Source organism: Perca flavescens, chromosome 16 (assembly GCF_004354835.1).
Source record: "Perca flavescens isolate YP-PL-M2 chromosome 16, PFLA_1.0, whole genome shotgun sequence".
NCBI classification, from domain to species: Eukaryota; Metazoa; Chordata; class Actinopteri; order Perciformes; family Percidae; genus Perca; species Perca flavescens.
The window spans coordinates 14,370,026-14,397,937 of NC_041346.1; the positions used below are offsets into that span (position 1 = coordinate 14,370,026).

The following is a 27,912-nucleotide window of genomic DNA, read 5'->3' on the forward strand; positions in this document are numbered from 1 at the left end:
CTATAACTGGAATATACTGTTGTGCTTGAGATTCTTGCTTTGCTTCCTTGCACAGATTTGTTAAAAAACTAATTCACTACCAACCCAATTAAAGTGTCTCAATTCAAAAATAAGTTAAATAAACATTGTCATTGTTACATTTTGTCTTCAAAGAAGAAATGTATTTAGTGCAAAATTATTATTATTATATTATATATATTATAATTATTATTATTATAGTAATATGTCCAGCCAAAATAACAACACTGTACTTTATATGTTCAATTAATTTGACTCATTCATGGGTTAATCAGCAGAGGGGATGAAAACTTCTGTGCTGCATCCAAATTTAATTGTCTTCCTAAGACTTAATTTGAACGCCTTAAGTGAACGTGTAAACTTGTCTCCCCTTTATAATATTTTTATGAATTTGACTTAAGTTATTACAATCCTTTTTAGGCTTCCATTCATTAGCCACAAACACACTGTCAAAGCCACACGGTTGCTGCTGAATGCCAACAAAAGAAATGAGGAGGGGTTCCAAGAAGTGGAGCATAGTTTTTAAATTGTTAAAAGAATGTGTTTGATAATCTCAGCTGAGAATTCTTGAGGAGTGTAACATGAATCAGAGACTTTCTATATACTTTTTGAGCAGAGCTCTCCAAACAGGAAGCGGACACGTCTTTTGATGATATGAACTATTTACAAAATGCTCCTTTTAGACGCGTTTTATTTATCCACTCTGCATGCTATAGATTTTAAAGATTGTCTTGATGTTTATACAAAGCAACAGTAGCCCCACATCATGCTGCTGTCTGCTTTGACGGATTTTAGCCCTTTGCCGCTTTTTCATTAACTATGGAACTATAAATAATAGCACTGACTGAGAGCAGCAATATCTGCATCCCATTACCAACAGCACAAATCACAAACACGTGGCAGGTTTTTTGATAGAAAAGCCGAGCAGCTGCTTGTCGGAGCAGCCTGAGCTGTGTCATAATGGGCCACACTCCTCTGCACCCTTACAAGCTAATGGATTTGATTCGTCAGAAAACAAATTGCTCCCTACAAAACTTTCTTGCTCAATTCTCACTTTTTCCTCTCTCACTCTGACACAAAGCAGACTCGACAAACCTTGATTATTTGCAAGTATACGATATGCGTAAATGTAAGACACACATATGAATCTATCTACCCACCTAGCTATTTGAATGCTCAAATCACATAATTCCCCTGTCTGATAGGGATGAGGGCTGTTCCTGTAGAAACACACACATTCTGGAAGATTCTTGTTAGAAAAAGGCTTGTCCTCAGTGAACTGTTGAAAGTATCTTTTTGAAAAGATGAGGGCCAAACTTCCATTTGGCGTTTACATAAACCAGCCAGACTTATCTCCACAGCACTGTGTCAGCGCTGGAGAATGGTCTGGCTGCACCCATTATCATTCTGATATTGGGGACGCTCTGGCTTGCTTGTATTTCTTTTAACCAATCACAAATTGTCATTAGCGGCCCTAAACCCAGGATGCAGCAACGGTGCCCTTGCTAAATAGATAGCGGAGGTAGCAGAAGGGGAGAATTCCATATGAAATAGGCAGCCAATGGCAGGCGTATACCAACAGTCTCCATTCGGTGAGTCAGACTACATAAACCAGGTTGGATAAGTTTTCCAATATTATCTGCATTTGTATACAATTGAACTACAAACCACTTTATGTATTTAAAAAAAATCCCCTTGAAATTGTATAGGTTAATAACTCAAGCAAAACAAACTGCATTTCTAAAATGTTGAAACAACTCAGATACCTGATGAATATGCTACAATTCGCATAGTCCATTCATCTTCAATGGTGTCATGAGATCAGATTCTAAAAGGGACCTTGGCAGGAAAACAGATTGTGCTTTGAAAGAGTTGAGCTCATAATTGCTTTGCAATAGTGCAATATGTAACATTTATCACCAGTCCAAAGAGGATATACGATGTATCTCTTGTCCTTGCATCTATTCATGAGTTAAATCAGTGGCCCCTTTAATAGAGTTCATTTTGAAGCAACCAAACAGGTTTTTGCATTTATACCTGAAGGAATATGAGGCTTTAGAAGTCTGAGTTAGTCAAATAAAGGGGGCATCTACAAAAGTTACTTTTATCTTCATGTGCGTCCGTGAAAAAGAAAGTGCAGAATAATTAGTTTGGTTGGTGATATGTGTCTTTGCAATAGCGTTTCATATTTTTGTACTATGTATGTACAGACAGTGATAGACAGTACTGCAGGTATAGAACCGTGTAGCACTGAAAAGGCTGGATAAGTGAAACAATTATAAAGTTTGCAAATGGGCAGTCAACCAATCAATTTGTTTAAAAAAAACAAATAGGTGTTGATAGTGATGCAGCAATCTGCTTTGTTACAAGAAATTTCCCGAAACAAGAGACACTAATTGAAATTACCCCACTGGCAGAACTTTGAGCCTTAAAAGTCATGATGGTGAAAAACGAGACCAGATGCCTCTAATATTAGCATGGCAGGTCCAGGCTTATCAGCAACAAAAAGCTAATTTCAAGGTTGACTGTAAGTGCAGTGAATGCTTAGACAACCTTTTCCCATGTCTAAACGTTGGCTGCAAATGCTGTTAAACATAATTACATACAGGTGTGGAGAACAGTGAGGTTGATGACAGGAGACAAATGGGAGAACAGTGTGTCTCGTAAGTGTAAAGGTCATCTGTGGGTTTTTATCTGCTCATACCGAGCATCTACGGAGCAACAGAAATAAGAAAATATAATAAAGCAATAATCACTAGAACATTAGCTACCTTTAGAGAAAAGGGGGGGGGGTATTGGACGTCAGTGTACGGGCTTATCTGCCGACCCTCACCTTGAAACCATCCAGCAAATATACGGTACCGTAGGTTGATTTAACGTAACTGCTCATTTTACACACAGTTTAACAACAAAAGTAAACTGAGTGAACATTACTAGCTACGTTTTTCATGTTGGTTTTGAGCGGTATGCACCCCCACTAACCTGGAAAACGGTTTTAAAACAGTAACGTTAATACAGCGTGTCGGAGGAATACAGCGTTCTCCTGCAACGGGAGTCAGAGGCAGAGGGACCATCACAGCCGCTTTAGCTAACATTAGCTTCTTGTCTCATCTGGGGTCTGATAAACAGTAAATTCATCAAAGTCAGTGTGCCCAACATTATTTTCCAATAAACTGTAGTTGTCAAATTTCACAGGACCCGCTTGAGTGCGGATTTCATGTAGCGGCTTTTGTCGCTGTTTATCACTTAGCTATTGAGTGAAGTAGCTAGTACTCGCCCTGTTGTTTATTTGGTTGCCATGACTTCGCGAGTGATGACATCCTGTCACTGTTCCAGTTGCTCTGCTCACCTTAGGGGGAGAGAGAGCGAATGACGGTAGAATAACTGTGGTGCGTGGTGTAAATAGCAGAAACCTGTTGTGCGTCTGCCCTATTTCTGATACTGTGGCGCTGGAAATTTTACCGTGGCACACCGCCACTATGCTATCAACATAGAGGAAACACTGCTTTACTATAATGCAGCCTGTAAAACCAGGGAAAGGCAACACCTATGCCATATTACGATACTACGACATCCAAAATCTTAGACGATATCTAGTCCCATATATTGATATCAATATAATATTGATATATTGCCCAGGCGCGCACGCGCACGCACACACACACACACACACACACACACACACACACACACACACACACACACACACACACACACACACACACACACACACACACACACACACACACACACACACACACACACACACACACACACACACACACACACACACACACATCTTGTAATACCTCTGGAAAGCCTTTTCCTTCCCTCTGCATGAAGTAATTCTTCTTAAACTCGTAATAGCTGTTGTACTGATTCCAAGACTGCAGAAAGTCAAACCTACAGTAGAAAGAGGGAAGAACACATACTGTATTAGATCCAGAGGATGATGAAGAGCTTCTGCAATATCTGAAAGAAAAGTTACTGATAGGAGTTCCTAAAACCAAGATGTGACCGGAGCGACAGATTTATTTCTGGTAAGAACACTTACCGTGGATCATTCTTGGCACGGACACTGGCCTCAAACTTAACACCGTTCCTTGCGACGTACTCGGCTAGCTTGTCTATGACTGGCTGGGTGTCAGGCGGTGGGGGAATGATGGCTTGTGCTACTGGTGTGGAAACTTGAGCTTCGTGTTTCGAACTATTTTTGGGGGAAAATTAAAGATGTTAAGTTAAGAGAAACGTTTCAGCTTAAAACAGGTGCGATCTGTTCTTACCTGGGTCTAACTGCTCTTTCTAAATGCAGTGTTTCATTGAAGTTACTATTTCCTCATACCCTATGCCACTAACAAAACACACACTAAATATGAAATGACACTTTAAATGTCACTAAAACTGGTGAAGTTGGTATTACACAGGGATGTACTACATTAGTTCCTACCTGGTTTCTGGTACAACAACCGGAGCAGCAGAGCTGGTGACCTGAGGGGGAGCTGTAGCTGGCGGTGCCATGGCGATAGTTACAGGAGGGGTGGGTGTAGTTCCTAGATTAGGCATAGCCTCAGAAGACGGAGGAGCCATGACAGCTGAGGGCATACTGTTATAGTAGGCGCTGGCATCTATCCCTGGGGGAGGCGGGGCCAAGCAGAACGTTCCGTCAGGAAGCATGTAGTACCCATAATACACTGCTGCTGCATTTGCTGAAAAGAAATGAGAAGGAAATTATTACATGATTTTCCTTCCAGACATGCTTGGATTGTATAGCCTGGGTAAACCCTGACGAACTTCCGGCAAATTTGAGATTTGCTCTGCAATTCAGTCTGCCGAAGAGCCCATTCAAACCCATTTCCAATGTCCCCAAAATCAAGGCACCAATCACAACCTCCGAGGCGGGCTTTACACCAATCACAACCGTTGAGGCGGGCTTTACGCGACGATGATAGCGCAGCTTTTTGTTTACATTCAACATGACGGCCACCCAGCAGCTACCGAAGCGCAGCGTCACCCAGATCGTTGGTCTGATTGGTTGAAGGACTATCCAATGCGCCCAGAGGCATTTGAGCAGCGTCCATTGGTGACGCCCCTTTGGAAATGAACTGTCAGTGAACCTTTCCCAGACCTACTCTCAGTTACAACTGAGAAGGGTCTGGTGTTAACCAGGCTATCGACTGTACCTGACGAGAGTCAAACAGTTACCATAACTTCATGTGGACACAAACTGCATAATATAATGTCACCTTTTTTCACAGCATTGCAATAAATACTAGCTTTAAAGTGCTCATAATATGCGTTTGGGCTTTTTCCCCCCTTTTCTTTATTGTGTTATATATCTTTTTTGTGCATGTAATAGGTTTAAAAAAAAAAAAGAGACGTACCATCTCCAACAGAAAACACTTCACAAACTGCTCCAAACCGCACACACAGGGTGAAAAGAGAAGCTGCAGCTAAGTGCAGTACAACAAAAAGATGGTGTTTTTTGAAAATTAAACCTGAAAATTCTGATATAACCTCTAAATACAATTATTAACCTGAAAATGAGCATAATATGAGCACTTTAAGAGGATCATAATGTTCCCTGTTGTCACAGTTGTTGATCCAACTCTATAGTGAGCTCAAAGGCAATAGTTTGTGTTGTGCTGTAATGTTTTATAGTGTAGGACTTTACTCTTGGGTTGATTCCCTGTATAGATGAGTTGAAAAGTGAGAAGTACAAAGAAACAATTGTTTTCGGGTTCATGTGAAATTATGGTCCGTTCACAACATCTAAGAGATGACTTACTAATTAATTTCAGTCTTATCATGGCAATCTTTCTGTTTTACCCATGGTGAAGAACGTCAACAGGTCAGGGAAACGTCCCCTGCCACTGGCAATAGAAACTGTCAAAACCAGGCTTGTTTAGTGAGCCAATAAATAACACAAAAAACACATTTGTGCTCAGTCACTGTGTTGCAGTTACATTTTCATGGCCGGAAAAGCTTGAAAAAGATATAGCCTAGCCTTTTATGACCGCAGCAAGGTTGCCTTTTGAGGCATTAAGTTGACCCCAAACTCATGGGTTTTCTCTTTGTAAATATAAACATTTCTATACACTGGCATGCAATCTGCAAATGTACATGTAACTAAGAGACAAGAAATCTGAATCAAATTGAGCTAACTAGGTGCTACTGCAGGAGCTTGCTTTAGGATTTCTGGTTGTTAGTTTTGACACAGTTGAAAGTATTCGTAAGAGTGGAGGAAAAGTGTAAGCAGCTGCATTCAAATAGGCCAGTGGTGTGGTGGTCGTGGTCAGACCTCAAGAGTTAAGGGGTGTAGAATTGTTAATTATGAGGCTGTCATGGGCCCTCTGTTGCTGAAGCATGCTTTGGGTTGTGGCCGTTTTATGTACTGTGCTGTCCTGTTCACGGTCAAGCTGTTTTTATTCTACGTTTAATATGTCTGTCGCAGTAATCAAGATATAAATCAAGATGTGACCTATGTGTGAAACCTATCTCCCCCTTATCAGTGGGTTTGTATTACAAATACTCTTTATTGAAAAGAGAGAGGGGAAGATGAGGGGTGGGGAGGGGTGGTCAATACAGGGACAGACACAAAATAAATGGTTAGTGTCAAAGTGGAGACCGTGTGATTCTAACACATTAGTCACTGAGCTGGTTGACTTTAATGACACCACATCCAATTTTCTCTACTCAGGAAAATAAAAAACCTTTCATTTACAAACTTGACGTGTTACGGTTAAAATAGTCTGGCTCAACGGATGTACATTGCTGGGATAAAGCCTGACAACCATCACGTCTCTTGCGCGCCACAAGTCCCTCCCCTCTAGCTACCTCCACTATTGGGGCTTGGCGCCACCCAGGACGATTGTGATTTTTTTAAAGAAATACAAACAAGCCAGAGCGTTTTTTTCCCCTTATCCTGGAATAGATAGGTGATGTAGCCAGACCATACTCCAGCGCTGACACAGAGCTGTGGAGGTAGGTTTGGCAATGCAAGACTACAGTTGAGATTAGGGCTGGGCGATATGGAGAAAATCAAATATCACAATATTTTTTACCAAATACTTGTAGGGTTGAAAATTATTGCTTTCCCAAAATATTTACACAATGAGGTTTGTGATAAATAATCATTAGTAATGTGGATATAACGATTAAGTGGGTAAAGGCAAATAATAGAACAGCTAGAACAGTCTGGTATGTTCAGAAAATGACATCACTTGTGTACTGTAATGCAGCTCGTAAAACCAGGAAAAGACAACACTTAAGCCATTTACAATATTACGATATCCAAAATCTAAGACGATATCTAGTCACATATCACGACATCGATATAAAATCGATATATTGCCCAGCCCTAGTTGAGATTAAGCCTTAAGATGTGGAAGTGGAAGGTCAAAAAGGAAATTTAGTTGGATGGTTGGTCAGATAGATCGTTAGATAGACAGATGATCAGATTGCTAGATATATTTCATAGATTGACTTTAATGGTGAAGTTATCTGGTGTTTTTAAAAACTGCTCCTATTGTTAGGTCTTTAGCATGCTCATATACATTAGGGTCAGAGGGAGTAAATCAATTCACTATGTTAAGGGATGTAATTATGTACAAAAGAGGTAATGGAGCAACTTATTATCCACACCTTATATTAACATAAGTGGCAAAACAAAAATGTTCAAAAGGACAAGAGAAGGCTTTATTATTGGACCAAGCGTATCTACATGGATGGGCACATTAACAGCCCCCGTTTTGACTAACAATGCATATCTAGAGCATTACGCGGCTAGGTCATCCACAACCAATTTATTAACATCATCAACTCTACTTCTGCAGCAAAGATTATGTCAAAGGACAAACTCCACAATTGTCTCAGGGACGAAAACATTTGAATAGGTTTATTTAAGCAACCATTTCAGGAGAGGATGAAGAAAGTCCTTAAGCAGAAGTGTGATGAATACCGTGGAGTGCATACACACGAGCCAGGCACTCTTTTGAATTGCATGGAAGTGCTATTGTTTTATTTTATTTATATATATTGTCATTCATTCTAAAAACGTAATTTTAATTTAGTTGAAAAATGTCATCTCAGGAGACGTATGTATGGAAATGATCAAGGCATTAAATTAGCCTCAATTATGTAGGTCAAATTCATATGATTTTTTTTACTCTATCAAGTTCTGTGCCAAAGAGATTTGATATTGCAATGCACAAGTAGTTGTGGATGTAATGCACACTAACTCTGGATTTCCACTGGATGCATAACGGCTGCGGACCGGCTCCGCTGCGTGTCTGCTGCGTGCTCCGCCGTCCGTCAATACCCACTAGGTCCGGATTTGTTGTGGCACGGCTGCAGCCATGACTGACAGCTGTAGTCATGAGGACAACAGTTAGTTTCCATCCAGAGGAGTGGAGGGGAAACAACTCTGTGCTGTGTTTTCAAGGTGTAGTGCAGGGAAATATGATCCACCGTGAGCACGGTGTATTTTATTTTGAAAATTAACCAGATGTTTTATTTTGCTTCTGTGCTCGACTTCCTGTCCCACACTATCTGCCGTGTGCTGAATTGCTGAGGAGCTTTCCGGCAAAAATAGAAGCTCTGCGTATCTGCTCCGGAGGGCTGCGGATCGCCGGAGCTGCGCCGGAGTCGGAACGCAGCCGCTCTGCAGTCAGTGGAAATACACACATTGACTTTAATGGAAACCTAATGACTCCGCCGCCGTTCCACAGCAGTTACGCATCCAGTGGAAATCCGGGGTAAGGTACGCTGTTAGGTTCAGGAACATTTGAACTCTGACTATCTGAGGACGGATGAATATGGTGAGCATCCAAAAGGCCTGCAACATCATTTTAAATAGACATTTAAAAAGGTGTGGGAGTTGAACATTTCAGACTTTGTTGACTCTTAGTGGTGACAGTCACAGAGAACAATGATGTTGAGTCACACAAAAAAGTGACTTTGACACTTTTGTGTCACACACTTCAACTACATTTTTAAAGATCTAATGGTTCTTGAAAGCATGTATTCTTGTTTTAGGGCTGTGTATAAGCTTTGCTTTACCTTTATTTTCTGGTATATCCATTCAACTTACTGTTATGTTAGGATTTCAAAGCTGGTTAGAGTGCAATTCTTGAGTGGGACTTTGATGAGTCTGACTATTCCCTTTTCAATGTGTTGCTCATGTTATTAAACCTTCTCAGGCAGTGGCAAGATCTAATCAACATTTTGCACATTCCAAGGACACACACTGATATAAGTATGACCTGACCCAGAACCAAGGTGGACGAGAAAGTGTGGACCTGAGAGCTGGTTCAGGTCAGGTACTCTGGTTTTCTGGATGCTTGGTCTGCCCCGGAAGACATTTAAACTCAATATTACTTTGCTGAAAGGCGTTGAAAATGCCTTTGCATCAGTTATAGACTGTGATCAGCATTAGGGGGTGAGGAGCTGTATTGAACAACATTTAGGAAGTCAAATGCCAGTTTTCTGTGGCCAACAGTACTCTCAGAAAGAATGCAGTTGTAATAGCTACAGAGTAGGGCACTGGGCTCAGTGGTAGAAAAACTAGAGCAACCCTACTAAGGTAAAGATAAATGTATACCCAACATGTGATGAACACTATGAGAGTCTTCATAAATAATTTTTTCTTAAAAAAATGTATACTCACGGTCAGCAGTGTACTGCGCTGGTGTGCTGGATCCAGCTGGGACTGTCACTTCCTCTGGTTTGAGAGCCTCTGTTGCTGTGCCATTCCTTTCCTGTCTGGCTTTTCGTACAAGTGCTGCCAGAGGATGGTCTGGGTCCATCACTTTGAGAGGCTGCAGAGGAAAAAGGCCAATTTGGTAAAAACAGTCTACGATACTATGTTCTTTTTTTTTTGTAAAGAAATACTTAAACCATTAAGATCACACCACATGCATAATAAAGGAGACATATTTTACAAATTTAATAATATAATAGATACACCAAATAGTCAATGCTCTATGACATCAGAAACCATGAATTGCAGTGCAATATTTAAGCATTACATACAGAATGTAATAGTTAACCCCATAAAATATGAACTATGAACCCTTAGTAGAAAACTGAAGTGTCTGATTTAAAAAGAAAAGCTCTATTGATGGGAGGCAACTATCAGACAGCTTGCTATTAAAAGGAGCTCACAATGTTTCTTTTAAAAAGACATGCTTCCATTCTTGCTGCTCTAATGGCGGTCCTGACAAGACACATGAAAGTACCAACAAAGAACTGTAACAGCATCAAGACAGACCAACAGAATATAGTTATTAGAGAAACGCAGCAGTCGCCTAGCAGTTAAAATTGCAGCATACATTCACAATCCTATAATACATTTTCCATTTGACTCCTTTAGATGAGCAGCTAATGGTAACTGTTCAATAAAAACCATCACCACCATCACCACCTTAAGCTACAGAAGAGGTTTAAAACCCCTGAAAAATGCTTGAAGGCGAAAACCAGGCTGTTTTTTCTTGACTTATTAAAATCTGTGTTTTGGAGATACATGGTTTTCACAGGACAGCATAGCAATATAAAAGTAGCAAATGTAACCAACAGGTAAAGCTCCACACTGGATGACCTACATTCTAGTTACATACCTTCACCAGCTCCTCCAGGCGAGAGCACTTTTTCGGGGCAAACAGGCTGGGATGGAGGTAACTGCCATCTCCATCCTCATCTGAATCATCAGAATGGGATTCTACAGCAAGAAGGCAAAAAAAGAAAAGAAAAGTTATTAACAAACACGTTTAACATTACATTTAATGCACCAGAGTGTTAATGTTACTTACTGCACTCTTCTGTTCGATTGTTCAGGTATTACAGATGTGATATTTCTGCATTAATTACGGAAGATTTACATTTATACTGCAAATGTAATGTCTGTGTGAGGAAATGACACTTATGAATTCAGCGACTGCTTTCTTGAACTCACCTTGCGGCTGCTCTTGCTTCTTGGCGGAAACAAGGTTGTATCGACCTTCCTTCATGGCCCGCAGGATGTGTTTGTAGTAAGGGTTCAGGTAATGGTCAAACCGGAGAAAGTCAAACTGGGAGTTACCGGACTGCTTAGCTTTCAGGACTATCTCAAACTGAGCCCCCTGCTGAGATACAAAGTTGGCTGTCCTCTCGATGATGTTATGGGTCTTGATGGTTGCCGGCTACAAAAAAAAGAAATGGCTATTTATCTTTTAAACAGAACATGTTTAATGCAGGCACTGATTTCATGACCAATTTCTTGGTTTTTGAAAAAGGTTTTTAATTACCAAAAACAGGAAATATGTATTGTAGAAGCACTTTTGAAGTCAAAATAGTGAAAAATAAGGATCTGTACCACACGTAGGGTTGCAGAATTCCAGAAATATTCAAGGCGGACATTTTCAACGGGAATTTATAGAAATGTATGGGGAAAAAACAGGAATAAAATGGAAATGTAGGAGTTATTTGCTCAGGCTGTATTTGTATCTGAATGTCATATGCGGATAGAAGCAAACCTTTAAGCACATCATAAGCAGACATAATCCTTTAATTTGTCAACTACATACAGTGTGAAATGTTCCATGTTGAGAGTTAACTAATGGGGAATGGTACTTTGAGCCAACAATGTGGGCTGTGGGAAAAATTAGGATTTAAAGTGAACAACTAATTTATAAATTAAATGTTACAATAAAGGATGAATAGAAACTCTCTAATGAACATTTTCAATCAAGCTACAGCCATACTTTAAAACAAAAACATTCCATAAAACCAAGTTTTGCTTTTTTTTTTATGTGATTTTCACCCCAAATTAAGTTCACTATTGAAAAGGTACGATTTTTATATTGAAATTGGTGGATAATTCCAAGAATTCCAAGCTTTTACCGGAAATTTACCAACCCTTTAGATGGATGAGAATGAGTGAACCTGACAGCTGCACATAACATTAGGATGCAAAGCACAGTTTAATAAATGGCTTCTTCATACCAAGGACACAAGCCCTTTAGACTCCAAGGCATTTTCATGCCAGGCACTCATGTTCATTGTGATGGCATTACTTCTTAAAATGCACATGGGGTGAAAACCAGTGAAACAAGAAATGTTCCATTATTCATTCATTATTGTCCCCCTTGTGTGCTTTTAATGATTAATCAGTGTCATTACCTAGAGAGTGCAGAAAAGTGCAGCAATCTCCAAAAGAACACACACATCTTATCAAGATGAAAGTCATAATAAATACTACCTTTCAGGACACCGGCCAAAAAGATGCCAGTGTCCAACACTAAAAGACCATTATTGTGTTCTAAGCTACCAAGGACTAACTGACATACAAGGGCCTTTTGCACTCCAATTTACAGACTTAGCCATTAGGTAAAAAGAGGGTGTGCAATACTTGTTTTATGTTGACATGATATACACAAGGTAAGCATCCTCTGACACACCTATAACTGAGCTAACTGAACAGTGTTGCCACAACAAAGACCCAAAGCAAAACATAACTAACGTGTAAGAGTTTAGATTCTCTGCCCGAGCCCAAGCCCGAACCGGACCCAACCCATGGGCTGGGCCGATATTTTACGCCGCTATGATCAGGCCGGGCCCTTGATCAAGCATTTGTGTTTTTTTAATCATTACTTTATTAGCCTAATTCGGTGGGGAGAAAGCTATGCCTTTCCAGCTTCACATGTAGCTCTGGGTATGCTACATGTCTTGCACTGACTTGAGTGTGAGGTAAACTGTACTACATCGTGTCTCCCCCATCTGCAGCACTGTTGTCGGCCAGTGCGTCAGCATGCAGACCATGGCGAAGGACAGTATTAATTAGGTGATCGAGACAAGAAAGTCTCCTGTATGGTTCCAGGGCTTTCATTATGTTGCTGCCTTGATCTGTTACCCACACTATTCGGCTGAGGGAGATAGGGTCAAGGTTTTTTTCGTATCCATTTGCAATCCATTCCATTCTGAATAAACAAATAACACAGTTCACAGGCTTCATCCTTGTTGCATTATTCATTAAGATAATTCTAAACAGATTTCTGTAGTTCAAACAACTCGGAATTGTAGTTGAGAACGTCAGTTATAACGGCCCACGTATTAAAAAATTGTCTGGTTTAAAAATCGGGCTTGGGCTCATAATTACAGTTAATGTGTCGGGCCGGGCTCGGACACAATGTGCACAGGCTCGGGCTTGATTTTTTGGGCCTAACGTGTAATGTTCATAAAGCATGCCAGCAACCTGAAAGTATAACGTACAGTTTACAGCCATTTGTTATCTCACGTACGCACAGAAAGAAGAGATATCTTGCCTCTTCAACTAAGGTGCATGCCAATTAATTGTAACATCCTTTCCAATCTGATCTGAGACCATTCTTGCATATTATTCCCCTTTTGTCACATATTATACTGTATGCTATAACTTTCAAATATCAAAATGAAAAATCTAATAAGAATAGCCTTAGATAATAATGACCGATGCACAACACTAAATGTATTCAGAGAGAAGGATATTCCTTCACAATCTAGGGAGTAGACATTAATATTATATGCATATCATTTACAGCAGCTACGGTATGCTGTGCTTTGTATATATTAACAAGGGTATTTTGGCTTTTCTATACCCAGCATGCTATATACTGATTATGCAGACAGTCCATGCCAAGCTTGTCTTTCTTGTCATGCATAAGAGTACCAGCTCTTATGCATGAGCTGAAGGATCAGAGGGATCTGATTTCGGAATAGCCTGATCCTGAGGGAAGGTTGTCTGACACAGAAACACCAGACGGAACAAAGCAACAGCATGTTTAAAACATTTAGGGCCCTATTTTAACGATCTGAAACGCAAGTATCAAACGTGAAACGCAAGTAGCTTTGTGGGCAGATCTCGGGCGCTGTTGCTATTATAACAGCGGGATAAATGACTCTTGCGCCCGATGCAAATCTAAAATGGGTTGGTCTGAAGTAGCTAAGTGTGGTTTGGGCGTAATGTGAAAATAACCAATCAGAGCGTCATCTCACATTCCCTTTAAGAGCGGCGGATTTGCCTAGCGCACGCCAGCAGGAGCTGTAATAAATGCCCGTCTTGGCCGGGTGGCGATGTTGCTGCGGTCTCTCGGGCACATCTCCTCAAGTCTGGAGAGGATTGCTGCAGCCATGGAGTGTGGGCCTCCAAACGCACCACTTGCACCTGTTGTGCCCCTTCCTCCTCCTCCCACTCCATCTCCGTCCACCCGCTCCACCAGGAGTGCATCGAGTGTCCAATCACACTGTAGTTCAACATCACGTCTCCTTAAGTCCTCTAATATTTCCTCATTTATGTCATCAACACATCCATGATTCATGGAAATGTGTAAAACACAACAAGCAACAAAGAATGCTGCAACTTTTTGAGGACTGTACTGTAAAGTGCCTCCTGATCTATCCAAACACCTAAAGTGTATATTTTTCTTTTTTCACGCTACATTATGGCTAAGCATGCGCCCCTAAAATAGCATCTGAATAATGCGCTGCTGACTTTAGACCAGGTTTTTCCTGGTCAGTGGCGGAATTGTTTTCTGAAAGTGCAAAATAGCACCAGGGAACTTTTGCGCCGGAACACGCCTCCTCTTTTCGCTGAACCGCCCCCGGGAGCGCAAATACATTCCCTAATTTACCGACGTGCGTCTGTGGAGGGAAAAGTCCGCTGTGCGTCGGGTGCAAAATAGGAATGATACATGTGTCGGTGTACAAAGGCAATTGCGCTGAGTGCAAGATAGGGCCCATAGTCTGTTGTTATCATTGGATATTATGTCAATGTGAAGCATTGCCTATATTTATAGAAGTACATTTCTACATACAATGAACATGTGCCATTTTGAAGCAGAGGTGTGGTCACATCAACAACAATTAATACACTTTTAACACTTTCAAACCTGTCATTTTAGGGGAAAAGAGAAAGAGGTGCCCTTTCACACAGCAAATGCTGGAATTGATATTGATTAGACTGTCATCTAATGACGGAATATGTCAGGATCTGGGTGGCTTACCGCCTCAAACTATTTCAGGTGGAACTCATTCAGTTAACCATTTCACTGTTTTAGAGAGAAGTCACAGAAATATTTACATCCTGTTAAGACATCCAACAAAATTTCCAATGACCAATCTATTCAGCTTGTACTCAGTCTCCAATACTTGTCTTAAAGTGGCAATCTCTAAGATTTTAATTTTAATAAATGTCTGTAAAGTCACCCCCCATTGTCAAATTAGTTAAGACTAGTATTAACAGTATTACAAACTGGGTGTCTGTGATGACGTTCCTGGAAAAGAATGCTGTATTAAGTTACTGCTAATGCAAACCAAACTTTTCCTACTGCTGCAACAACACATTAAAAGCATTTAACTGGCGAAACACAGGTGGATTTTTGTATGAAGTAGTCACAGGAAATGCAATGTGTTTGTCAGAGAGCTTCATTTGTTCATCAAAATCTGACATTTTTTTTGACAGTGGATCAGTTTAAAATATTGCAGGGAGAAGGCTATTGGAAAAAGAAATAGCAGCCACAGTGAGCTGTTAGAAGAAGAACTGCACACCTCCAACTTCTAAGCGAGGTAACCAACTTACTTGGCTATCTGCAGACTCATGCCGAGTGCAGCATAAAATCAGATCACGGTTGCTCACAGAATGATGGAAAAAGGCCAATTATTGCCTGAATCTGTATTAAACCAATTTCAACCATTGTTTTGCTGCCCCCAGTATTCTGGGACCTGTAGCATTAAACCACATTTGCTGTCACCACCGGTTACCACCAGTAAATACGGTGTCGCCAAATCAACCAGGATTGAAATCTTAAGAATTTACACTTGAATTATGTTCTTTTGTATGACAGGGTAGCCTATTAAAACCATACTGTATATACAAATCTGTGATCACCACAACAGCATTCATGGCTTTACCTCCATATTACTCAATTATTTAACATATACATTTTGATAGAATTCTGATGTATGGCATGCCATCATATCAATTTGTCGCTTTTTGTAAATAGGCAGTCCGGACTTAAGCAATTAAAAATATTTACAGTCAAAATACAAGGAAAGAGGAAAAGCAGAAATTCAAGACAATTCTCATTATTGATCAGCCAGATATTTAGACTGTCAGGGCTTCACATCTGCACAGGTGTTACATTTAAGAATCTTCACATTGCAATTGTCACCAAAAGTTTGTGAGTAGGCCAAGTAATGTTTATATTGTAGACTCAAATATAGACTGCATTCGATCTATGAGATCCATCTCTAATTAGCTAGTGAATCATAATGTAATAAAATGTTGTAATCAACCACAAAAATGTATTCTGTTAACAGAAAAAACATTAATAGTGCAAGCACAGTCAAAGGCAGCCAGGCATTTCCCATCATGCCATGATATTTTGCAGTCAGTGGAGAGCAATTGCAGCGTCTGGCTCCACGTTTGCACAACATCAGAGCAAGTCGGGATCAAGTCGAACAGAACCGACATTCACTGTGTCCATGGGTTAGGCTAATCTAAAAACGATCCTAATAGTTCATTTGGTAGTGGTCACAAATTGCCAATAAGAGAATGGTTCCAACTGTTTCTGTTCTTGTGTCAACTCGCTGTACGTATGCATACAAAGGTCAACATTAGTAAGCCAGCTGGATCTGTAATGCTCACCAGTTCCACATCAGGAGGGATAGCGAGTCCTGGGGGAGCAACAAACGGTTCTTCACTCTCCTCAGGCTCTGCTTCTTCTATGCATGTGAAAAGATTTTAGAACAAAAAGAATAAGATTAACTCTTGTCAGACATCTGTAACAAAAAAGTAAATATTCCCTGCTGGGTATATAAGAAGAGATTCCTTTTTGAGTGTCTTAAAATGTTTTAAAAGTGGGTGGACCACATGCCCTCCACCATTCTACCCATTGTACAAATGCATCACAATAATATACTACAATCTTTATTCTCTATCCTTCACCTTCATCTGCACAGGTCACGTGGAAACTAGATTAACATTTTTTGTTTTGTCTCTAAGGCCAGCCTACCATCCGTTTCTACTGATTTCACTTGTCGTGAAAGGTGTGCCATAGGTATTTTTGAAATCAGTTTTTGGCAAGGCCTGAAAGCCATGCAGCGTCCATGTGTTCAATCCATCTTATGTCTCAACTCCAATTTAGTAATAATATAATGGCCTTCCAAACAGTGCCCCAATTTTAAAAGAAGACATACTCATCACTTCAATTATATAACAGGATCGTTATCATGGTTGACAAGGGTGTCTTTGGCTGCGAATTCTAAAGTGGCATATTATGTAAAACTAAATTTGTATCGCAAATTACAACTAACCCATCAACATGGGTGTACTCTCATTTTCTAAAGGCAGTCCAGCATCATTCCTGTTAACCCTGTGACCAAGTCACAACTGTTTCTCTATTCAAAGCTACAGTATGGCCACACATTGACTCAGCAGCGCCATACAGAAAGAAGGCAACAGAGCTGAACAGGAAAATCAGTAGTCGGAAATAGGTAGAAATATGTAGAATTCAGGTATTTCTGTGAAGGTGGGTCATTTTAAATAAATTCAACTAATAGAAACTGGATCAGGAATTCAGCTCCATGAACACCAAACAAGCCTTTCAAAAAATAAGAACACTCACAGGACAGGAATCAAAATACGGGTTAACAGCAATAACCAAACCCACTTCATTTACAGAGGACCTGAACATCTTCTATCCAAGGTTCGACACAGTCGACTGCTCAGATAGATGCAAGGCGCTGCTGGAGACCCTACACAGCCTGGAGCCAGTACACCCTGCTCCCTTCACAGTGGAGGATGTGCACCAGCAGCTCAGGAGGTGCATGCCATGATTCTGAGCCACTTTTCTCAGAATCGTGTAGAACTGCCTCAGCGCCAACCTTATGGAAAACAGCCATCATACCAATACCCAAGAAACCCCGACCATCAGAACCAAACTACCGACCAGCTGCACTCACATTAATAATTATGAAATGTCTGGAGAAACTCATGCTCAAAACCCTCCTCTCAACTGTCAAACCACATCTGGACCCGCATGGGTTTGCCTACAAAGCCAGAAGGGGGACTGAGGATGTTGTGGCATGCCTCCTTCACTCTCTCCTGAAACACCTGGAAACACCCGGTAACTACACCAGACTCCTCTTCATAGATTTCAGTTGTGCATTCAATACAATCCAATGGCATCAGATGATCAGGAAACTCCACCACCTCCACGTACCTCCGACCCTCATCCACTGGATTCACAGATTGCTCAGTGACAGGCCGCAATCAGTCAGGGTAGGCACAGCAAAATCCACACCCATCATCACCAACACCAGTGCACCTTAGGGGTGTGTCCTGAGCCCCTTCCTGTTCACCCTCTATACCAATGATTGCCCCTCATCTGTCACCACATACTTCAAATACTCTGATGACACTTCCCTAGTTGCAATCCTCAATGACATTAACTCTATCTCAGCCTACCAACACGCTGTCTCCCCCGTCACACAATAGTGCACCAACAACTACCTTCATCTGAATATAGGTAAGTAAAACCAAAGAACTATTTATCAATGCCCCCAGAGCACACAGAACAGCCGAGGACATCTCTCACAACCCAATTTGCATACATAACGTAACAACCTGTTACGTTAATCAGTGTTTCAAATACCTTGGACTCACCCTAGACAATAAACTGAGTTTTGATCCGCAGACTGAAAGCACTCTCTGTTGCTCCCTGTCACCTACTACGACTGTATAAGAGCACACTCCAATCCATTCTCATCTACTGTTCCCCCTGCTTTTTCAACATGTTAACTAACACCAGCAGAAACAAACTACCTTGCGTCACCCAGATTGCATCAAAAATAATTGGCCTTCCCACACCCAACCTATCAGAACAAAGCCACCAAACGCAAAGCACGGACAATCTCACATGACCCCATTCATCCCCTCTACCTATTCTTCACACTGCTTCCATCAGGACGCCAATATAGGTCCTTGGCCTGGAGACGGGTCCGCTACAGTAAGAGTTTTGTACCTTCTGCCTTATCATCCCTAAATGAAGCTCCCCAGCGGTGATTGTTATGTGTGTGTGTTACTTATACTGTATGTTATATACCCACAAGGGGTGCCCGTAGAACGGACTGGAGGGAACTGTGCATTATAGGGTGATTGGGGTGAAGGTGTCTATGTTTACTGTATGTATGTATGTATGTATGTATGTATGTATGTATATTTGTGAGGCCCTGTACAAACAAAACAAATTTACCTAGTGGACAATAAATAATAATATCTATAAAATAAACTATCAATCTATCAATCTATCTATTTCAGACAGACAACAGATAATACATTATACTGCAATTAACAGTTCTGGCTTATTTGGCTTTCACTCAGGATATCATAATCACAAAATTATTTAATTAATATTGTGATTATGTGTCTCCATATCTGTCAGCCCAAACACTCCCTTTGAGGCTACAAATTTGCCATGTGGTGGGCAACTTTTTCACGATTTTGTACTTGTGATCATGGCAAAGACTTTAAAGAAGCAAAGCAAAAAACATGACAACAAACAAAAACTATAGAGGGGATTCAACTGAAACCAGCACAAAATGTTAAGGGCCAGTGTGACATTACCCTTCACTTATTCCCAAAGGACAAATTACACTGTCATCTAGAGTTTTGGCAGATGTATTCATACACTGAAGCTCTACAACCTCCCTAGAAAGAGGCATTTAGTAGTCGGCTTAACTGTCAGGCCACTGGATGGGTCAAAGAGCTTCCAGCAATTTGTACATCAAATATTTAAAGTTGCAGGATGTGTGTGTGTGTGTGTGTGTGTGTGTGTGTGTGTGTGTGTGTGTGTGTGTGTGGTCAGATGTAGATGAATGTTCACAGGTGATTAGCAGTCAAAATGGCAAACCTCCTTTCAAAAACTTTTAAAAATATGTTTATGCTACAACTGCAGGGCCTCATAAGGGGGCTGTTCCAAGTAGTTCCAATAAACTTGTATGGTGTCATTGTGTAATATAGAATTAAATATAATAAATACGTTACAATATGTGCTTTGCAGGCAAGAATTTTACTTCAGCAGCCCCCTGGAGGGTTTGTATCTGCAGATGGACGCATGGATTAGAATAAAAAAAAAAAAAAAAAAAAAAAAAAATGAATAGATTACACAGACCTGCTGTGTTCTTCACACAGACAGAAATTTAAAAGTCACGCAGCTAAACATTTAGACATGGCACCGAGCCCACCATAAGCATGTCAAGGACAGAAGGGGTATATTAAAGAGCCCTGGCTTTCAAGCAGCACATTTCCATGCATACAGTAATGTGATTACTCGGAATAACTAAAACTTTGTTTAATTTATAAGACACCATTCCAAAAGGTCCTGACCTTTGCCTTGTTTTTCCTGGTTTTGTTGTATTGTTTCTACATAAAGTGTGTATGTATTTGTATCTAAAAGTGACTGACTGCTTTGGCAAGTCTGTGAGTGATGTGTTCTCACCAGCTTCCCTGTTAGCCTCCTCCTCCTCAGTGGGCTGAGAGGGGTCATAGTAGTCAGCACTGTATTTGAAGGCCACTGCATTGTAGGTGCCTTCATCAGCCAGAGCCTCACTCAGACGTTTGTACTCCTCCTCTGTGGAAAACAAGTAAAATACACAATGGAGAAACATTTACCACAATGTTAATGATCATTATAAATCAGAGTGCAGAAACTGACCTTGACTTTCTATTCCAATGTGGCACTGGACAACTTACACTAATGTAGGCATTATAATAATTAGGTTGGCACCAAATGTTTGATGACATTCTTATGGCATTTTCAAACCTATAGTTTGTTTGCTTTGGCCTGAATCAGTGGAAGAGTTGGTAAACATGTAGCATTTTCCCTTTGGTTTGGTATCTTTTCAAACAGAGAAAAAACAAGCATCACTAAATGCAATGCAGGAAAAAGGTCTTGATGAAAATCACACCTACCCAAGTATCAAGGAGGCAAAGTACTATGTTCCTAGTCCTGGTCAGACCTTGATTCACGATTTCACTCATCCGCATCCCAGTATATCCCAGCACCGGTTACAAGAGTTTTTTAGCTTAAACTTGCAGAGTACGCCTTGTAGTTGAGTCAGACCGAGGTTGGATCATATTACACACTGATGCCTTTGAGAACCCTGGATACTTGACAAAACAGGGTCTCTGTAGAAAAAACGTGTTTGTACTTTCCATAGCAACCTAAGCTATTCTGCTATTGTTACCAAAACTCAGGTATTCCATTAGACATTTACATGGTTGGATTTACATCATTATCTCTTATAATAACTTAGTTAGTTATTATATAATAATAATAATAATAATAATGTTATGTTATTGATGCCATAGATATTACATGTGACAGAGATTATATTCTAAATTATGACAAGTCCTTGTACATGCACACTGATCAATAGAAAAGAAAGAGAATTACATAGTGGTTGCTAGACAAATATACATGGTTATTCGGCCACAGACACTAACCCTTTTCTATTGAAATTCATGGCCAACTATATCTTTATTAAAGAAAGCAAGGGCAAAATTGCCACTAAAAATATCAATATTTCTAATGCTTTCCTGCTGTCCCTTCAGTGGACAGATGGGTAATAGCCTAAGTGAATGGGGTCAGGCCTCCAAATTCAAGGGCAAACTAGCCTGGTTGATGAACCTTCTACAGTGTGCGTGTGTCACAAATCATTTGTGTGTGTGTGTGTGTGTGTGTGTGTGTGTGTGTGTGTGTGTGTGTGTGTGTGTGTGTGTGTGTGTGTGTGTGTGTGTGTGTGACACAAATCATTAGCTGACTCATTCTGTCCCATCAGTTTTGGCATAAGACACCATATTTCACATACAACTGTGGCTTATTAATTCAATTAAAGTCATTAAGCCTGTCTTTCAGAAGTGTGTTTCATTATAATGTAAAACGACTAAGATGCAAGTATCCAAGAGTTGAAAGTGATTTCCATAGAAATGGCAGCTGTTAAACTCCGAGGCAAAGCCAGTCTTCTTCAAAGAGAGAGATAGCTGAAAGTGCCTTAGAAGGGGATGTAACACTGTTGGAAATTCTGGAACAATCAAGATTTGTTAAGAAGCTTAGATTAAAGTATACAGCAATCACAAGAGTTGTCGATTTTATGTCTGTACAGACAGGCTTGTCATACTGGTGTTAGTCTGTGAGAAAAGTGTTAAAAGAGGACAGAGAGATTAAATATTTTTGGGACACTAATTCAAACACTGAGAAGAGAGTGAACATTTTAACTTTAAAAGTAGAGCCAGACATCAGTAATAAAGGCAGAAATAACACCACAAAGTGTTAAAGATTTAAGAGCTTTCCAATTTGAAAGAGGCCATGGTGGTAGTATTTGTGATTAGTTATGGCTTGCGCTGCAACCTTGGCTACCAATTTATTAAGCCAAAATGAGAGCTGTCTGCAAGGACCACCATCTGCCAGTAAAATACAAAGGTTAGGACTGCTGCCGATGGGAATTAATATCTACCAGTGGAACGTCAAGCCATTTTTAAGTGTCATATAATGATGCCAGTATATCTATAAATTGCAGGAACGTCTGTCTGTCTGTGTGTGTGTTATGTGCATATCTCTTGAACCGTTAGTTCAATTGATTTCAAACTTGACAGGTGTCTTGCTACGGGCAGTAAGTGCAGTGTCAAGTTTGACGTTGTTTGGATTAGAAATGCAAAAGATATTGTTTTTTATATATATATATATGGCCACTCCCCCTCTCACACTGCACACTGAGTGAGCACAGCACAGGACCAGACAGAGAGGGGTGAAGAAAGCAGCGGAGCTTTGGCAGCTAAAATGTGAAATACACCTCAGACCCGCAAAAATGTGCAAAGTAGCGTTTGATTCTTTTCCTGCTTCCATTGCTGGATATACCAAACCATTGGCGAAAAAAAAGGTGCTACGCATTTCCGTGTCTATGTTTTTGCTAAGAGGAAACTCAACAAAAAGCCATTTGCCGACACTAAATATCAAACAAAAGCCAGACACTATAGAGTATTAAGTTGCTGTGAGCTGTAGCCTACATTCACCACTTCTAACCAGAGGCAGAACATAACGTAATCTCGGAGATTATTCCTTCACAGCGCTGTGATCTCAGAGCTGACCCGGGCAGACACAGCACTATTCATCAGACTCACCCCGGGTTAATTAAGTATACTGTAAACTAATAACATTACGGCATGATCCACAAAGGGCAGATCACATTAAGATGTGCCATGTGTGTGTGCTAAGTGTCAGAACTAGCACCCTGCCCACCTTGTCTGGCCTCCTCTTCCAGCAGGTCAGTGTGCAAAGCCAGGTACCTCTCCTCATCGCACAGTGCTTCAATCCTGGCCTCCTCCTCCGACAGCTGGTAGGATGTATTCCATGACCCGCTGTCATACTCTGAAAGGTCATGTAAGTGACCACGCCCATCGTATCTGTTGGATGGTAACAAGGATTAGAGAGAAGGAAGTCGACAAAGCCTTTTATACACAGTATGGACCTACTTACCAAGGGAGGGGGACCTAAAACCCAAACTTTACATCAAGAAAGCTCTATCTCTCAAAGTCTGTCATGGGGGAGTATGCTTGTAAAATTCTTAAAGTTGAGATAATTTCTCATTATACAGACAACACAATAATGCACTAATTAAGTCCTTGGGCTTAATTGTTGATAGTGCTCTTTAGATAGCTAGCAAGCTTTCTGTTGCTATTTTCTTCTTGGACAAGTCTTACAAACGAACAACCTTACATCAAAGGAAAAAACGAAAAGGGAAACAAACAAAGCAACTCGTTTCTTACCTTACAGGGTTCAATTCCCCCCCTGTAACACTCATCATTACTTCTACATCTGCAAAGAGAGTTACATTCACACAAACCCGAGCACATAAATACCTATCCGCAAGAACCCAAATGGACGACATTTTCCAGGGTTCGTCCCTCTACGCCACTTCTCAGTTGCAGTTTCTTCATGAAGACAAAGAAATGGGGTGCTGCAGTTGGCATTCGGGGTTTGGCAGGACCCCTTAGCCTACCTTACTGGGGAAGAAACTGGGTTATGTGATAAAGACACACATTCAAAAGGCTGTACAAATAAAACACAAGTTGGGCCACTGCAGGTCAAGGTGATTCAAAAGAATAAATGCACTATTTTAAGATTAGAGTCATTTTTTTTAAATGTTCTGCATCAAGGTGGCAATAAAACATGATCTCATCGCCTGCGGCAACATTTTGTAAAAAGTCTGAAAGTACCGGTTAGTCAAACCCCACTGTTTCAAATTGGCATTGAGATATTTTGAATCACCTTATCTGCTGTAACTGTAGTCTTGGTTAGAATTTGCTCTGGCCTTGTGGATACCAGCACATCATAATAAAAACCCAGGTAATTTCCTCTGTGTACACATTGGCATTTTCTGCAAAACTCAATTTGAAAAAGGACAGAAAGAAGGTAATATATTCTGTGTTATTCCATTTAGACTGCCATGTTACTCTATAAAGCATGTCTGAAGTAAATGTTTCCAGACGAAATTCTCCCAACATATCAAGATGCAAAGCCTACCTAAAAGCTAATCTTTGTAGTCCTAGAAGTTAAACACTGTAATACTGTTGTTTTGGTCTGTAAAATGCACGCCATTGCCATTATAGGAGGTACACAGCACAAACTAATGCAGTCAAATAAAAACAGCTCTGCAACAAAACCTATCTCCATGACGGTCACAATATTTCTTTTCTAATTAAACTGTTTTATAGTAGTATTAATTAAACCTTGTCTACGATATGTGTTTCGATGTTGTATTACACTGCAGTAGTTTTAGCTGGTGTGACTGATAAATTGGCAACTGAGTGTACATTGATAGCTCAGCATTATGGCTAACGTTAGCAACGACTGGCAGGGATTTGCATCTTCACATGTTATTCTAGAAACTTCAAATACCATTTGCTGTCAGTTCAGGGCATCCAAAAACAAGTTAGCAGACAAGAAATAAAACATTCGTCGCCAGTTGCAGGTATTTCCAAGCTTCTGCAAGACAAACTCCAGTTGGTCCCTTGAATATTGAAACAGGCTAACGGACAGGATAGATGGTTAGCATAATGTTTCGGTCTACGTTTGTTCAACCGACCTATCAATCATGATGCTTTTTTCCCCCATCCATGGGATAAGATGTTTTCCATGTTCGTGGTAAAGAGCCCTTTCGTCGTCTGGAAACAGTTTGCAGGCATATCCGAACACCAAGAGATCGGCGTATTTATCACTGTCACTCACATCCTTCTTCACCGGTTTGTTGTTGTGGTCCTTCTTTGCGGCTCCGCGACGATACATCTCCCAATTACTCGTAAAAACAGATTAACTTGTAAGACAGAATAGTAATGACGGTACACTAAAGGTTTTCTGAGAACCAAATACTTTGCATATGGCCAAAATGTTACGATATTCCGTGATGTTATACCCCAAAATAAAATTCTACGCCGCCAGTCGCCATGTTGGAAAGCAAGTAAATGCAACTGTGTATCCGGTTCGCACTTACGACAATTTGTTTGCATTGTTAAAACCATATAAAACGTACCCTTATGCAACATTTACATTTACAAATATATGTACATTTTCTGAGCCGTATATTTTTATTTTAAAGTAACAAGTGTCGTTTTGTTGCCAGTGTAGTCGGTTTCTCATCTGTGGAATGTGCTGGTGGTGAATAGATCTAAATGTTGCACTGCTCTTGCGGTGAAACTGAACTGATCAACTAACCCACATTATAAATTAATGTGAGGCTACATTTCAAAATTACATCTGTTTATTAGTAGCATGAGGAGCAATATGGATTAATGGCAAGAGTGCGTAGGTTTAAATATATTACCCAAGATAAAGATAATATAGTAAAAGGAACTTGAGAACAGAGTGTACATGTTATATAAATAGAGCAGGCATGTAGGCCATGTCTAACCAGCAGTGATTGAAAAAAACACTTGAAGGTATTAGTATGTGTACATATTGTTCTGCATGTGTAAACATGTTTTCTACCAATCTTCATTATCCTACTACTGCTGACCATATTGTGATTGCCTTATTGTTTGATATTTTTGTTTTTTATGATTCTTCCAAATTTCCAGAACAGGCAACATTTTTTAGAGATAGCTAGTGTCAGTATCAGACCCTCTCTCATACTCACTTCTCCTTGGCATCAGCTATACCTACATTAAACGACTCCAACTGGTCCAGAACACAGCCGCCCGACTCATCACCCGCTCCAAATCCTGGCACCACATCACTCCAGTCCTAAAACAACTCCACTGGCTTCCTATCTCCCACTGGATCACCTACAAAATCCTGGTCCTCACCTACAAAGCCCTCCACCATCTGGCCCCCTCATACCTCACTGACCTCCTCTCCACGTACCAACCCTCACGGTCCCTCAGATCCACCTCAGCCGGTCTCCTCTCCATCCACAAGTCCAACCTCCGCAGTTTTGGGGACAGAGCCTTCTCCAGGGCAGCTCCCAGGCTATGGAACTCCCTCCCCCAAGAGATCTGCACCTCTGAGCCCCTCACCATCTTCCAGTTCCGCCTCAAGACCCATCTCTTCACCTCTGCCTATCCGTAGCCCCACGCCCCCCTCCCTTTTCATCTGTGCCTGAAGTTTGTTTTGTTCTGCATTGTTTTTATTATTTACCTGCCCTGTGAAGCGACTTTGAGTTTTTTGAAAAGCGCTATATAAATCAATTTATTATTATTATAAGTAGTTGTAGTAGTAATATCAAAACCAATTTTATTTACAGTGTCAAATCACAACACAAGTTATCTCAGAACACTTTAAAGCTAGAGTATGTCTAAAAAACACTATAATTTACAAAGAACAGATAAACTCAGATTACAACTCATTCTCTGCTTAGGATGCAATTACTCCACTATATCGTTACATAGCAAATATTTGTTTGCTGCAATATTAGGCCTAAATGTTCTGAATGTCGAGTACTGAACCATCTTGAAAATGTTGATGCCCCTGCTTTTGAGGCCATGAATCTAGCATATATTTATTTATGCTCCACATAAATCAAATTGAATGATTTAGGTTGACTTGGGTAGATTATTCCAGCATCCTGGAAAAGAAAAGATACGGGTGGGTAAAGACGTGATGGTGCTGTGAAGAGAGGAAGAGTACAATGGCCTGGTATAGCCTACCTTTTCGGACTACTGAAGAGCAGCAATATTGGAAAAAGCTTGGGAACAATAATAAAAAAACTGTACCAATCATCTCTTACACAAATCTGGCTGGACAGACGGTGGAACTGAAGCAGTCTATTGTTTTTTTCTAATGAATGCAATGTAGCCAAAAATATCTGGGAATATATAGCACGCTGGAGAAGACGTGTGTTTCTCAATATGATTTTAATGGACTTGCTGTTGTATACATTTTCACACACATTTTTCTTTTTACTTATTCCTAAAATGTTTTATATCAGCAAATGCTCCCCCGTGGGTTTCAAACCTATGTACAGTATCTGACCTACACAGCCTAAGGAGAGGTGTGAGGGAGGAGAGGTTGGAGTAAGTGCTCACATGAATAATAATCACAATAAGAGGTGACTGTAGGAATGTACTGCATAATGCATATAACGTTTATCCAAAACTTTTGAGAATAATTGTAATTTTTTAAGATTTGTCCCACTCTCCATTCTGCCCTGTTGTCTAAGTTACTGTAAGGTGCACTTACGACTCAAGATGAACGCAGATCAGTTGTCTAAACAGAGTGGCCATTAAGCTTAGCTTGTAGCCAGAGTATACAGCAGCATACAGTGCATACTAAGCATCATATGTGAAAGTGAAATACTTTGATTTGTTGTTGTAATGCTTCCAAAAGCACATCA

At 40.4% G+C, this 27,912-nt stretch overlaps 1 protein-coding gene across 3 annotated transcripts in view; it reads right to left on the minus strand.

Annotated features, from left to right (window-relative positions):
- sfswap (splicing factor SWAP) overlaps positions 1 to 25,557 on the minus strand; it is a 60,294-nt gene extending 34,737 nt beyond the window's left edge. The window contains exons 1-11 of one of the 3 annotated variants that reach the window (XM_028601517.1): positions 25,171 to 25,254; positions 23,945 to 24,088; positions 23,325 to 23,488; positions 20,526 to 20,657; positions 16,673 to 16,749; positions 10,967 to 11,192; positions 10,632 to 10,732; positions 9,683 to 9,833; positions 4,466 to 4,724; positions 4,073 to 4,225; positions 3,828 to 3,921 (exon numbers count right to left, since the gene is read on the minus strand). In XM_028601517.1, the coding sequence (XP_028457318.1) occupies positions 3,828 to 3,921; positions 4,073 to 4,225; positions 4,466 to 4,724; positions 9,683 to 9,833; positions 10,632 to 10,732; positions 10,967 to 11,192; positions 16,673 to 16,749; positions 20,526 to 20,657; positions 23,325 to 23,488; positions 23,945 to 23,973 (1,386 nt within the window). In that variant the 5' untranslated portion in view covers positions 23,974 to 24,088; positions 25,171 to 25,254. Of the gene's footprint in view, positions 1 to 3,827; positions 3,922 to 4,072; positions 4,226 to 4,465; positions 4,725 to 9,682; positions 9,834 to 10,631; positions 10,733 to 10,966; positions 11,193 to 16,672; positions 16,750 to 20,525; positions 20,658 to 23,324; positions 23,489 to 23,944; positions 24,089 to 25,170 lie in introns of all 3 variants that reach the window. The other 2 variants (XM_028601516.1, XM_028601515.1) reach the window with 2 other exon arrangements.
- Positions 25,558 to 27,912: the final 2,355 nt, after the last annotated feature.